Source organism: Anopheles arabiensis, chromosome 2 (assembly GCF_016920715.1).
Source record: "Anopheles arabiensis isolate DONGOLA chromosome 2, AaraD3, whole genome shotgun sequence".
Taxonomy (NCBI): Eukaryota; Metazoa; Arthropoda; class Insecta; order Diptera; family Culicidae; genus Anopheles; species Anopheles arabiensis.
This window is the reverse complement of record NC_053517.1, coordinates 107721176-107736403: the sequence shown is the minus strand read 5'-3', so window position 1 is coordinate 107736403 and position 15228 is coordinate 107721176. Positions and strand designations below refer to the sequence as shown.

The 15228-nt window shown below is 44.2% G+C and overlaps 2 protein-coding genes across 5 annotated transcripts in view; one reads left to right on the top strand and one right to left on the bottom strand.

Moving 5' to 3' along the window:
* The first annotated feature begins 10697 nt into the window (after positions 1–10697).
* Positions 10698–13483, top strand: LOC120895879 (MOB kinase activator-like 4). Its single transcript, XM_040299632.1, has 4 exons — positions 10698–10802; positions 11069–11232; positions 11308–11517; positions 11595–13483. Exons 1-4 carry the CDS (start codon positions 10743–10745, stop codon positions 11827–11829), a joined length of 669 nt encoding a protein of 222 aa, XP_040155566.1. The 5' UTR covers positions 10698–10742; the 3' UTR covers positions 11830–13483.
* Positions 13484–13542: 59 nt separating this feature from the next.
* The window catches only part of LOC120895515 (ribonuclease P protein subunit p25-like protein), a 31910-nt gene continuing 30224 nt past the window's right edge, over positions 13543–15228 (bottom strand). For all 4 annotated transcript variants that reach the window (XM_040299246.1, XM_040299014.1, XM_040299161.1 and 1 more), the window contains exons 2-3: positions 14307–14649; positions 13543–14226 (exon numbers count right to left, since the gene is read on the bottom strand). In XM_040299246.1, the coding sequence (XP_040155180.1) occupies positions 13578–14226; positions 14307–14584 (927 nt within the window). In that variant the 5' untranslated portion in view covers positions 14585–14649 and the 3' untranslated portion in view covers positions 13543–13577. The remainder of the gene's footprint in view (positions 14227–14306; positions 14650–15228) is intronic.

Genomic DNA, 15228 nt, shown 5'->3' with positions numbered 1-15228 from the left:
CTTCCACGGTGGCAAAACTTTCCTGCAAACTTTCATATTCCATCGTTTTTCATCGCAACTTTTCTATACAATGGAGGGAGTGGCTTGGGAAGCCTACGACATGGTGGGAGAACATGGAAGGAAGCGCGCATTGTTGTTTATGAAACTTATGGAATTTTGATCCCAACTCTTGAGATTTCGTTTGCTTTGCTGAAGTGGTGGAACTATTCTCATTGCGGGCTCGTTTCGCAAGGGTAAAAGGAGGAGAGTCAGGAGAGGAAGTCTGATGCTAGCAGTTCTCTTTATTCTTTGCCACAAATTATCTATTATGAAAATAAACAACAATGTTTGCTGCAGAGAGAAAGGAAGAGAGTGCAAACTTTATTTCAACCCTTCTGTTCGCTGATTTGATAGAAGGGGCTCGATAAAACAGTCAAAAAGTATTTCTATCAAACGAGTCTCCCATCGCTTGTTGTCCTGTCCTTTGCTCACTCTCTCTTTCTCTCTTCTACACCAAAGACGATAAGAAAATTGTGATGAGATTTTGCCCAAATTTCATTTAAGAACCCATTTCCCGTTTAGCCACCTGCAAACCGTCAATGGAACGGGTTATTTTTACCCTCCAAAGTCCTTCCATTCCATCCCACTCTCAAGCAAAAGCTTCTAATTCAAAGCAAAACTTAAAAGGCATTTTGTCTGTTCCAGTAATTGCACAAACCGGACACAAAGCTCTTCCCGTACTCGCTCTCACAAGCCTGCACCCAATCCAATGGATTATGAAATTATGCATTTAATTCCTGCAACTGACGACGACGACGTCGACCCCCGAAAGCATCGCCCAAAGCTCTATCTCATCCTGCCAGCCAATCCCAGTAAGGTTTCCTCCTCTCCGCTTTGCGTTGTTTGTAGTAATGCAATTTCTCTTCGTCAGTCTCTGGCTGGCTGCCGCTTCCGAGAGTGGGAATCTGTCAGCTGTGCCGTTGTAAAAACGGGAGCTTTCCCAGAATTGCTTTTACTACCACCTGCCACAGCCACAGACGGAGCGGAAAAGGGTGGTTTTAGAGAAAATGGGAATCTAATGGGTTTTTGGTCTGGTGGGAGACGGGAAGGATATTCCTGGCCACCCCTTTCAAGGTGGTTTCAAGGTAGCAAGGTGCGTCTAACACATAAAGAAAACGTTTCGGTGCTGTTTCGTTTCACACCGTTGAGTTGATGTATCGAAGACAGAGCTAACGATCGCCTAAAAGTATGCAATTAATAAGCTTCCAATGCTTTACCCAAAAGTTCGCCTAAAAGTATGCAATTGTAGCACAACTTACGCTGTTGTTGAGCAAATTGCAATCATTACTCATTGTTATCTTAAACTGCAAATTCCACGAACGCTTCTGCACACATTTACGACTTTCTGTCTCGCGCACCAAGCAACGGATAATTCTCGGCTAGTATGTGCGCTTACTGATTTATTCACCATTTCGCTGTCCCAGTCTGCCCCATTCATTTCAATTATGCCAATTGCAGGCAAGTAGTACACGCTTTCCCTTAAAAAAAAAGGTAAAATCTTTTCGAAGAGCGCGACACCATTGGAAATTCTCCAATCTTTGGATGCTTTTTTCATTCTATTCTACCTCTAAATTACACTTATTATCTGATGACACCATTGAGCAACGGGGAAGGATTGATTCCCGATTTACTGCTTCGAAAGACGAAAGCAATCGCCACTTCCAAGATGCTAGTAACGGGTGCTGCTGCTGCTATGCTACAAAATCTAGAACTTTTACCACCCTTTTTTGTTGCAGCTTCATCCCGAGCAGCGCGTATTGTGCTCGTGCTTCGACAACACGCTGCAAACCGAACGCCGCGCAAACCCGAGCAAAGTTTATCGAACAAGTAATTGAACCAAGAAGAATCTCATCCTCCAAGCGCACAACACCTCCGACTTCTCGACACTCACTGGCGCTTCTTGATGTTCGACAATTCAACATTCTACTCCTGACGGTTTGCGGGGTGGGGCTGGTGCACGGGACGACCGGGACAGCAGCACAAACAACGTCGAATAAAGTAATTACATTCTCATTTGGAATGGAAGATAAACTTTTCCGAGCACGTACCAGTGCTAACCCCTTCAGCTCGCGGCAGTGTGTGTGTGGGGATGTTGTTGTGAACAAATTGTCTGAGGATCTATCAGCGACAGACTTGCTGCTGCTGCTGCTGCTGTTGCAGCTGTATCATCCTTCTTCGTGTGCGAGCGTCTCAGAGAATCCCAGTGCAAACGCATTAAAGGCAAACGGTGGTCTCGCAAGACGTTCGCCAAAAACTTCACCGGGCAGGCACCGGATAGATAAGTGCCATTTGACCGTTTGTCTTGCGTTGCTGGCAGCCATCGAAACCATCAGGTGTGTGTGTCTGTGTGTATCGATAGCTGTCCAGCCGTGACGTCTTCATCCCATCTCCCATTGACTTTGGAATGCACACGACGATCGATTACTGTGGCAAACGGACGTGTTGTCCGTCACGTCCTTTAGTTTTCCAACCGGTGTGTTACATTAATACAATAAAAAATATAAAAATTCTTTTCTCTAAAAGTTTTTAGAATTTTTTCCAGCTTGACAGTTCATTTTCCACGACTTCAAACTGCTTTCTCCACCCTCCCCATACAACCGGATGCCATTCCGCGCTGGCAGTGTAGCTTAAAAATGTAGCAAATTGTTGCTTGCTCACCCACCCAAACCTGATATCTCGTTTTTCCCTGTTTCTTATCACATCCAACCAGCGGGCTGCAATTTTTAGTGTGCACAGAAGCTGCGAACAAATAAAAAATGCACCCCAAGTCTTGTAACAAATATGAGCACCGGTTTCCATTTTCTTCCGTTGCAAAACCGGTGGTGTGCAGCAGCTTGTGCATGTGCAGTGAAATAAACTAAACGAGCTGGCAAACGAATGAACGTGAGAACTGAACCACTGCCCAAATGATGCACCGGAGAGTTTTCACCCAGTATGGCACCCGGGGTAATGGTGTGCTTTTCTCGCTCTCTCTCTCTCTCTCTCTCTCTCTCTCTCTCTCTTTCGCGTTTCGTTACTTCCGCATTTTCTGTGATGGCTTTTGGTTTGTGGAGCAAGGGATTACTGCACCTCACGCTGGTCTCTTGGCTTGGCTTGGCTCAAACACATACCGAGCACAGACAGCGAGCTCCCTGCTGCTGCTGCTGCTGCTGCAGGTAATGGAGTACACCACATGGTGATTTTGTGTGTCGGTTTGTATGCGCTCTGAGTGTGCTTCAAGAAAATGGCACAGATTAGTTCGCCGAAAGCTGTTTGCTTTCACGGCGGTGGGGAATTTAGCGCTGGGAGTTGAAGTAAAAAGGAATCCCTAACACGCTCGGGGAAGATCTGTTCTCTGGGAAGGGTTTGGGAGTGATGCAGGATGCATTTGGGTTGAAGAGTTAACTGTCTTTCTTAAAAAAAGGAAGGTAATCACACAGAAAGAAAGCAAGCGAAATGTGTTGAATGCATTAAAGTAATAGGAACAGAACGTTTTACTCGTGGAATGAGTTTGAATCAGCAGTTACACACCGCCTGAAGGTATGCAATTTATTTTTAATCATTGTTTTACTGTTTTTCAAGCAATCAAATACCTTCATAAATAAATATCAAACATTAGTGAACATTTTCAAATAGGAAACGGTATTAAAACAAGCATTAAATTTTGTTCACATACTTTTAGGCGCATTCAATCGTGCTGTTTGGTATAATGCTGGACATTTTAGTTCTCGTTTAACGCTATATAGCTAACATAATGGTTTTAAATAGCTAAGTTACCTACAAACAAACAACTCCTAATGCACTCCGAAACTTTGCCCTTCCATTGCATTGCATTCAACCATTTTGCACCAGCACAGCTTCATAACGCAACTCATTCACACTACCTAAAAAGCTTCATAAAACGAATTCTTTCCCTTTCCCCCTGCCCACGACTGCCTCCCATACTTTCCCTCTTGAAGAAAGCAGCGCACCGTACCTGCCACGTACCTGACGGGAATAGTTTTCACTTTACGCAGTACGCGAACAAGAGAAACTCATTACCGACACCAAACCAACGCCATATTCCAGTAACAAAACCACAGCAAACGGCGGATACACGGCACGGTGGTGCCGCCATACTTTGATGCAATCGTTTATACAAAGACACGCTTGCAGCGATGTTGCGAGATCAGGACAAAGTTGCAAGTGCAGCCGGCAGATACGCACCACGAGAGTTCGAGCATGGAGCAGTCGTACAATGGTGATCGTGTGTGAACCTTCATTTTCTAGCGCTGTCAGCGTCTCCGTTCGGACATCGGACGCCATGATTACAGCATCCGGAGTATGGAATACGTTATGATACGTATCATATGCATAAATAATCCTTCTGTACACATATTTTGGAGCGCAGGAGGTTTGGGTGTACAAGCGAGTTTCTATTGGAATGCAGTTTGTTCCAGTTTATTGCGGGATTCCTAATAATGCATTTGTGCTATACCGATTGCATACACAAAGGCGCTAATGAACAGTTTTATGAAAAAGAGCATTTAAATGCATTTCAAGCAAAAGGATTCCTTTCCAACGATTCCTAGATGGTTTCATCATTAGAATGGCAGCCCAATTCCTGAAATTCACAACTATTCCACGGCCGTCCATACACACAAAGTACAACTTTCCTCACCCATCCTTACGTCGCCTGGTACACTCACAGTCGTCTCAGTGCTAGCCGCAACAGTCATCCAATCCACCAATTTATGGGGCCATAATTTGCTTTAATCTAAATGCTAATCAGCACCGACCGAAGTTGCACCCCCGGAAAGGCAGCCGGAAGTGTGAGCAAATGGGTAAAAATTAACCACCATTGCCCATGCAGCGACTCACATTCTCCCAGTGTGACCCTGCTGCCGAAGTCAACAGGTCAGGCCGGGGCGCGCATTAGGAAAGGATCGCGTGTCAAATTGTGAACGCAAAAGGCGACGGTCACGAGCTGGGCGTTCAGCAGGAAAAGTGCAATTAGTGCAAATGCAGCGTAATGCACGCTGGAAGAAGGTTATATTATTGGGTGGAGAAAGAGGAATTTAATCTTCTTTTTTTCGTATTAAAAATGCAAAGTCACACACAATTTTATGTCAATGCTAGCTTCGAAGCTTTAATAATCGCATAAAAGTAGAACCCAGCATCATCTGCATTAAAATAACAACTTTTTTGCACAGTTCTCCATGCACACACACACACAAAACTGGGAATAATGTTCAGCAAATACAGCTCTCCTTGCTTGCTCCTTGCTTAATGTTATCCTACCATGCACTGTGTCATGATTCCACAGTGCAGCTTATGGCACAAAGACATGAACACCTGGGCGCAACCAGTGAAACGTTCCGTAGTGTGTAGATGGAACTGTTGAACAAAATCTAATTAAATATTTTTTTTAAACCAATGCAACACAGAACAAAAATGCATACACAGGACTGCGATTCCATCTGTTGCTGTTGCTTCCTTCTGTACGAGAGTTGGATAATTAAAACACAACGCACAAAAAAACAAAGCAAGGGAAAGGGCATATGGTTCGTTCGTGTTTTTTTACATCGAACGTATCAATAGGATGATTCTAAATGCAAATGGAGCTGAATTTAATCCATTACAATAAAACCTAGCAACCGAGTGTGATGGTAACACTCAGCAAGCACCAGATGCTTCCGCGGATACGCGTCAGGAATTTAAGCTACGCTTCCCTCTATCTGTCAGAGTGCTCGCATTGCGCCGTGCTCAATCGATTGGAAGCATTGGAACATGCATGACACGTTACAGATCGGATGCGTTTGCGTGTCCATGTGGGAGTTATGATGTTTTAACTGGTGGATAATAAAATAAAAGCTACCAGCGATGTGTGTTAATGCTGTTTGCTGTTGTGGAAGAGTTGTGCACGAGAGGGGGATGGATTTTATGCATTAAACACGTACATATGCATGCCAAAACGATCGACCAAAATGGAATGAAACGGATGCATGGGAGAGGGATATATTGCGAATAAATTGGATTGCGAGATATTTGTGTCACATGGCTTTTAGCAACGCTTGAAATAAGGTTCTTTTTGATAGGAGTTTTTGATGTGTCATGCAGATTGCATATTGTTGGGCGGAGTTCATGAAACGCCTAAATGTATGCATAATTCATTGTTTGCATTGCACTTGATATCTTTTTATTGCAATAAATGTGGTTTTAACACTAATTGAGTTTAACACATTCAAATCCCGGAAGAAAATGAAAAGAATAGGTACATCCTTCAGCAAAATGCCCCTATTTTCCATCACAATCGATGCGCATAAACCAATGTTCCATTTGATTAACGCTCCACCTGCTGTAATATCCGATACCGTCGGTAATCGACTAGACTACCGTCATAAACTTCCTTCCGCTTGTCCTTCGCAGACGAACCGTAGAAGAATGGTTCCCCACCCATCAAAGAGCAGATATCAGTGACGTAGCAGAAACGCGAACGTTCCGAACCAGTGGAATGGCAATCATTGGCAAGCAGCACCAGCAGCACATCATAAACCACCTGTAAGCAGACGAACCGTACACGTTCGAAGGCAATAAATGCTGAACCCTGTTGCGAACCTAACGAACTTCAAATAATCCACTCTTGCTGGCTACCGTACCGTGCAGCGGGCTTCCCTACACTCGAAATCCTTCCAAATCAAGGCATAATTCGGCTTTAAATCATGTTATCGCAGCCTAACGCGTCCTAATTCGGTTAGCAGACTGCCGAATAGAATCATCCACCAAACAGCATAGCACGTCGCAAACTCATCCTGATGATAAGATAAGCATCCTTCCATCCTCTTTCCGCTTTAGAAAACTGTTCGCTATTTTCATTCACACAAGCAAACAACACCGCCTTAAATGGTATGATAAACAGTAGTTCCAATACGCCACGGTATAATCCCGGTTCCAGTTAATCCTTTTATGCCACTTTAAACTTCCCGTTCCGCTCCCAGAACGAACTAAGTTTCATGGACATCGCTTGCTCTTACTTTATCTCTCTCTCTGCAAAACGACTGTTGATTCTTGAAGGATGCGCACGGTTAAGCAAATTAAGATAATCGTTTATTTACTTTAGATCAGCTGGGGCCATCAGCCAGATAAGAAGGTTTTTCGGCAAGAATCGAACCGAACCTGTGAACTGTGCTTCAGCTTTTGAAGAGCATCCTAAAACAACAAAGTGTCGTCCATTTTCCCTCCCCCAGCTTGTTGAGTGCTAGCCAAGCTAGGATATGTTTTGGTTCCCCGGTGGGTTGAGAGCTTCCTAAATAGGAGCTAAACGTTTCAATTACCCGCACCGCGTCGGGTGCCGTGTTTGCCGTTCATTAGTTCCATTGTTTGTACATCGATAGCTTAATTGCGGAAGTAGACATTAGTCGATGAGAGCGGCAATGGATTTACAGGTTGCATACATTTAGGCGGAAGTTTCAAAGATGTTCTGTTTCAATCGTGGGAAAGAGCTTCTGCATCGTAGTATAACTTGAATTGTAATGTTAAGAAAATGTTATGACATAAGTGTTTAATTTGGTTAAACTCTTGTTAATTTACATTATTTAACCGATTTCTGCTTCAAAAGCAACTCTTGCGATGCTTTTGAGATATTTTGGTAATGCATATTGCATACATTTAGGCGTTTTAGTTTATCAAAATATAGAGACAAGTTGTAAGAGCTATTTTCAAATTAAATTACAACTTTTAATTTCCTAATACACTCAGCTTAAACACGCCTTCCTTAACAATACTGTCAGCGAAAAGGCTAACTACTGCAACCCTGTTGCATGTTGCTGCAAACGTCTGCGCTTGCTACATCAAACTAAATTTCAAACAGTGCACCGGCGCATGTACTACAACCCACAACGCTACAACGCAGGAAACAGGTACATCTCGTGGAGTCTGTTTTCTCGAAAAAGGGAAGAGTTTTCACTGAGAGCTTTTCCAGATGTAACGCTGCTTGTACCGGTTGTACGTGGAAACCGAACGCCCAAAGACAGTTACAACCCCGCCACACCGAACAGGGTGACGAAATGGAACGTAATTACGAAACACACACACACACGCATACACCAAAACGTTAGCTAATGGAGGACTAGGATTCCAAAGCAGAAAAGAACACAAACCAACGTGTGAGCAAGCGTTACTGAGGACTCTTGCAGGTTTATCGCAAAAAGGGCAAACAGTAACAACAACAACAACACAAAAACCTCCCTCTGACCGTATCGAAATATGTCGTTCTACTTTATGTGCGTTCTCCCTTCGGTCTTTCGGTCCTGATGACAAAATGAATCCCTAATGGAAAATTATCGAACATCAACTTGTTCTTCCATTCTCTGTACCTTGGCTGTTGCTGTATACTCTGCTCGTGGGATAAAGACAACGAAAAAGGGAGTCAACAATTAGGACACTAATCCTCCGATGATACCGACGGTACGGTGATACCGGGAACTAAGGACATACGCACAAACTTTTCACCCGGACCCAAAAACACATAAAAAGTGTTTCATGATTCAGTTTTAAAAGTTCTTTCGTTCGTTCTGCTTACAAAGGGAAGAGACAAAAAAACCCTGCAACAACACACTCACAATTCTTCCAGGAAATGGGACTGTATCGAAGAGCCGATAGTCTTCCCTGCGGCCTGGAGCGAAAGTGGACGCATTGCATCTCCTGTATCCAGTTTTTTTTTTTTGCGAACCACCTAAGCTGCTTCGGCTTGGATCGGCTAAAACTTTGACACCATAATTCGACACCGATTGGAAACGAAACCGGAAAGTTGAAATTACTTTCCCATTACTTTGAAGAATGTCTCCACCGTGGGTAGCTGCTGCTGGTGGGCGCTCTGAAACTGCTTTCTGCAGAAGATACCTTTCGAGGGTGAGGGAGAAATTATCCCGATAGCGAAACTAATTTGATACAGATGGTTTGAGGTAATACTGTCGTCCATAGCGGAACAATATCCATAGCGCAAGCTTGAAAAGCGCCTAAATGAATGCAATTTGCAGTACAAAAAGTAGTAGAAAGCATTAATGATGTGCTTTTTAAACTAAAATTCAATGGAAAAGGGGTTACAAATTCATTAAATAAACTGATAGAGGCTAAGAAGAGTCCCCATAAAGCATAAATCATCATTCTTATCTCTATTTCTCGTTCAACTGGCGTCCAGTGTACTAAAAATATAAACTTTGCCCATTAATCCAATTAAGAGTGTATTCATCAGCACACCAGTCATCCACGGCTAGCTCTGCAATCAGGCACTTCTAATTGCGAGCGATTCTTCGAAAGGGTAGAAGGCTTGGTAGCCAGGTTGGTTGTAATTTTTACGTCCAGGTAAGCTTCTACTACAACAATCCGTGGGATGGGTAGCTTTGTACCATTTCGTAGTATCTTTATAAAGCTCTCATCTGGTTTTCAGGGCAAAGTATTTATACATTTTTAACATTCTTGTCACATTGGACACCCTTTTCCGGTTTCTAAATATATTATTGGTGTAAAAAAGCTACTTATCAGGTACCATGAGATGAAAGGTCACTTCAGACACTCCCTCCAAATGAGCCAGCAAACCAATCAATCCCCTATCACCATTGTTCCCCTTACACCTGGTCCCCCATCACACGTTGCCTCATTTAAAAGAAAACCGGAATGGTTTTTTTCTCTCCAAAGGATTCACGTTTGTTTACGCACCCAGCCAAATGGGCTACAACGGTGATACCCGGCACAACGCCTGGCTAGCTTTTCATTTCCCTCCTCATTGATCCGTAACTAATGACTGCTGGCTGCTGCTTAACCTTGATCTCCCCACTCTGGTGACTGCTATCCGCAAGCCTTCAGGGAAGTGCGAGCATTTAGGACAACATCGTCCATCGTCAGGCCATTCGCCTCATTGTGAACGCACGTGTTTGGTGGAGGTGAGGAGGGGGAGAATGTTTGCTTTGGGTTACCTTAAAACCGGCAACCGTAAAATCAGCTTTGGAAAGGACTTTTGCACACTATTGCTTTTCCGTTCTGGGAAAGAATCGGGTTTTTTTCGTGAGACGAAAGGATAGGGGCTTTGCTATGTTTAGCTGAAGTGTTTTGTGATCCATGTGTGTTATTTTCACTCCGAAAATGTATGTTATTTTTAAATAGCTCCCTTTTGCGATTGGATGTTTTGTGCTACTCATTTCAAAAAAGAGGGCAAGGGAGATGGGCTACGTGGTTGTATACATCACAATAAGAGCTAAACAGATAGGCTCTCTTGTCAAGTGTAGAAGACTTGATGTCTTAAATTAATTTTAAAAAGTTGATCGATATCTTAAGATACCCTTTTCTTTGTTTCCCGCCAATCGACAAATTACACCTCACACACACACGCACACACTCATGCTTTCAAAAGCTCACCAGAAACGCTTGAAGAAAGCTTCAACAAACGGTTCAATTTTTATATTTGTATGGAATTGGTTTAAATACAATATTTTTAAACGATGATAATTATAACGTAAGCACTTCCAAAGCTTAAGAATATTTAGTTATTCCAGATTAGTTTATTTCTAACTTATCGTATTCCATTCCCTTTAAAACTACGAACAGACATACACTGCGTCACTTGTCGCGAACTCAACTCAGCTCAATAAACGAAAGGCCAAACCCTGCTGTCAAATTGACATTTGGTGAAAAATATTCATCAACCAACAACAACAAGAGCAGGAAGAGAAAGAAGAGAATTTTCAATCATGAAGATGGCTGACGGTTCCACAATTTTGCGACGAAACAGACCCGGAACAAAGGCAAAGGTATGTAAAATAACCGATTCGAATGGTGCTTCATCTCCTCCAGGGTCGATTCTTCACTGGTAGCTAGTTGGATTTTGCATCAACCAGCCGGAAACACCCCGAATCGTGGCCCCAACTTTCGCTACCCTGCCGTTGTTGTGATGGGAAAGTGAACTTCCCCTTCCCACTTGCACACACACACAGGATCGATTGGTGTAGCTTACGAGCGTACTACTGGAACAGGAAGGAGCTAATTTGTTGTTATGCTTGCCTCGTGCACTTTGTAGGACTTTTCCAACTGGGCCGATGAAGTGTTCGAGGAGATGGACAGCACGCTTGCCGTGCAGCAATACATCCAGCAGATGATCAAGAAGGACCCGTCGAATGTGGACCAAATTCTTACCATGCCCGACGGGCAGGACGAGGGTGTGTGGAAGTACGAACACCTGAGGTAGGTGGTGACTTTTTTCCGATACGATCGAGTTACGTGGTTAACACCGTGGCTTTCCCACACCCTTTTTTGCAGACAATTTTGTATGGAATTGAACGGGCTGGCGGTGCGACTCCAGACGCAGTGTTTTCCTGCCACCTGCACCCAGATGACTGCGACGGAGCAGTGGATCTTTCTGTGTGCAGCACACAAAACGCCCAAAGAGTGTCCGGCGATCGATTACACGCGGCACACGCTCGACGGTGCTGCATGCTTGTTGAATAGTAATAAGTATTTTCCCAGCAGGTAAGAGAGAACGATGTCCTTTGTGGGGGAGAATCTATTTCAATGACTAAAACCCCCCCGTGTGTTCTTTCCCGTAGGGTCTCGATCAAAGATTCGTCGGTAGCAAAGCTAGGCTCGGTGTGTCGCCGGGTGTATAGAATTTTCTCGCACGCCTACTTCCACCATCGGCGAATATTCAACGAGTTCGAGGAGGAGACATCGCTCTGTCTAAGGTTTACCAACTTTGTCACGAAGTACACGCTCATGTCGAAGGAGAATCTGATCGTTCCCATTCCGGAATGTGAGCTTACGCCCGGCGAAAGTGAAGCCTAAACATCGGCGCGAAGGCGAAGCGGTGAAAGGTAATCCCCATTTCGGTAATCCTTGTGCGCGTGACATGTAAGCGTTGATATCCTTGAACCGTTGCTCTGATCGCAACATCAGCTGCATAAGCATACGCGAAGGAAAGGGTAAGAGCGCACTGAAGGGATAGTGTATTCTCTACGATTTAAAACGAACTGGGTGTGTGCTCGATATCGACAAACCACGTTCAGGTGAACCCTGATCATTGCTAATCGTTCTATTTAGTTGGGAAGTTCACTTCCCTTATCTTTCCCGTCTAGTTTTACATATAAATTATTTATAGTTCACTGTGTCCGTTCTATTTGCTTTTAAATCCCCCTTTCCCCGTAAGTTCAATGTGAAACGAGTAGTGCTTTTAAATTATCACGATTTCTTTTCCCAATTCTGTGTAGCACGATAGTGCGACAGTAGAGCAGCACCGTTAAAGCAAAACTAGCCAGCAAACCCTTCCCAAATCAAGCAAAAACAAAGCGCCAGTGTTTGTGAAACTAAGCAAAGCTGTGTACATGTACCCCAGGGGTTTGCAACAACAATCTTTTTAGTATTTCGTGTGTGTGTGCTATAAAAAAACACAAAACAATATCGTACGATGGAAGTCTTGTGTGCGTGTGCGTGTGCAAGCAGTTGAGGGGGTAGTAGGTTTGATGTGTGCGAATATATAATGAACAAAAAAACGGGCAGAAGAGAAAAAAAACCAGCAAATTTATAGCAAAACGATATTAAAACAAACAAGCAAAACATTAATCCTAAAGCAACACTCATCTAAAGTAATGAAAATACCTATATATATATATACGTGTATAAATAGTGAAGCTATAATATAATTGAACAAATTCACAAAACCACACAATAAGCAAAGGTACGCGGGACACACTAGTAACATACACACACAAATACCGGTCCGGGAGTCATAAAGAAAAAGAATAGTAAAACACTATGTACCACCACCAACCGCCAACGGAGCGGTTTTCTTTCCGCAACACGATTGACACGACGTTTGACAACACCCCGATCATCCCTCATGTTCAAAGCAATAATGGAAAGTCACACTTGAATGGAAGTGGTATGAAAGCGACGAGTTGCAAAGTGTTTCAACAAACAAACAATATATACAAAATATACTAATAGAAAGGCTAAAGCATATAAAAACAAACGAAACTAAGGGCTACTTCATGCGTGGGGTTTTTTTTGAAAAGCATTTTTCTTTCTTCGTTTTCGTTAGACAATCGTGTTGCGTTCGTTTTGAAACGTTTAGATCCGGCGTAGGATCATTCTTTTAAACTCGCCATTTCAAACCGGAAATCCTGCCACTGCTGCCCACGTTTTCTCATGCTATCCTAAAATCCCGTAACGACGTAACTCTAGCAGCGGGACTCGAACCGATTCATGTATGCCAATAGAGAGACCGCAACCACCGGGGTGGTGTGGTGGAGCGATGGCGCGTAGGTGACAAACAAACGAAAAAAGCTCGTTTAAGCATTACAAAACTAATACGGTAAAGCGACTACATTAAACAAAACTCGTTTCAAGCTCTACACACTATTACACACGACAGGAACAATACGTGAATTAGAGGTGTAATAAAAAAAAACAAAATCCATTTATCAAATACTTTCACGAAAAAGACGAGTGTTTTCAAGTCATCAATGGTGAGGCTAAAAAAAGGTTCCGAAACTGTTTGTATACTTTTTAACCATTTTTATACATGCGCAACATCCTTACTGAGCATCTCCACCGGCGTTATCATCCTTCCCGCTTGGTTTGCTCGCCGGCGGTGTATCATCGCTCGTTTCCATTCGCTCGACACCGCCTTGCTTATCCTTGCGCCCTTGCCCTGGTCGCTTTTTATCCCTTCGTCCACCAGCACCCTCCTGCCGGGACGATCCTTCCCCTCCACCACCACCATTTTCACCCACCTCGGAATCGTTTGGCTTTCGGCGATTGCCGCCATCCTTGTTCTGCTTACCCTTGTACTTCGAATTTCCCGCAGCAGCAGCAGCAGCAGCACCATCTCCTCCACCACCACCGCGCGGTTTCCCTTTGCCTTGATTGTTCTGTTGCTTTTTCGCTCCATTGCTGGGCGTGCCATTTCCTTCCTCATAGTGTCGGTTGGGTTTTTTCTTCAGCTGAGGTCCCGTGAAGTAGTTGCCCTTCCTATCGCCTCCCTCTTTGGTCCGCTTGCGCGGACCGTCGGACGAGCTTAGACCCGCCCCGGTCCAGAAACCGCCCTGTGTCTTGCTGTGCTGATAGCCCGCCACTGACGGGTCAATCTCATCCAGCGACATTAGAATGTGCACGCAGGGTATGTTGCGCTTGGCTACGATTTGCTCCAGCCCTTCCTGCTGTGGGTCCCAAAACTCTTCCACTCTGAAACGAAAAGAGCCAAAAGAGTCCAAATGAAAATCCTTTTCGTATGGTCGAACAACACACGTGGGGACGACACACACTTCCTGTAGCAGATGCGGGTCACCTGGTGCAGCTCAAAGTGTCGCTTCATGATTTCCGCACAGCTTATCGTCTTGCCGACACCACCATCGGAGCCGCTCCACACGACCGACCGGTGTGTTCCCTCCTCCAGCGCTTTCTTCGCATAGTCGACCAGATTCTTCACATCCGAGCCGCCCTTCACGTGCATCCAGAGAAAGTTCGCCGGCAGCACCTCGATCGGAATCTGCTCCTGCGACAGTTCCTCCTCCACGTTCTTGCCCTTCTTGTAGTGCATCATAGTTTGCCCGCGCAGTCACGAAATCCGTCCACGGCTATTATGCGCGTCTTCCTGTGTGAAATTTGCTGCAAACGAGAAAATAAGAATCTGGTCATTAAACCGTGGCAACGCCCAGTTACATGCGATGGGGAAGGATATGATGATATCGGCAAAAAGCAAACCCAAGAGGAAGCCCTCGACAGACAATGTCCCGATGGCAAAAAGTATTGGAATGCTGCGAAGGAATGTTTTCTACATTCCAACAGCCGGTCGATGGCGACGGTTATGAACCCCTTTTTCACTATCCGAGCACTGAACTGATGACGGATCGAAGACCCACGTTGAAAAGAGGCTCACATTAATGTGCATGTGGAGAGCAAAACGGTCGAAACGCCGTTAAAACTGTCGTGTGACGTACAAATAAAAAAGCGGCCCCCTGCTTTTTGCGTCATTGTGAGCAAATTGGTCGATTTGAAATGGAATTAAGTGCTCTTTCGGTTTGTGACTTCGATTGTGACGCAATGCGCTCGATTAGATTATTCAATTTAAACTCCTCCGCGTAAGACCATGTTCAACAGGGCAGCAAAGATCCGTCTGTAAAGAAATGCGGACGATATGGCATGAGGAAAAGCTTGTTGATAAATTGATTAAAATAAAAATAAAAC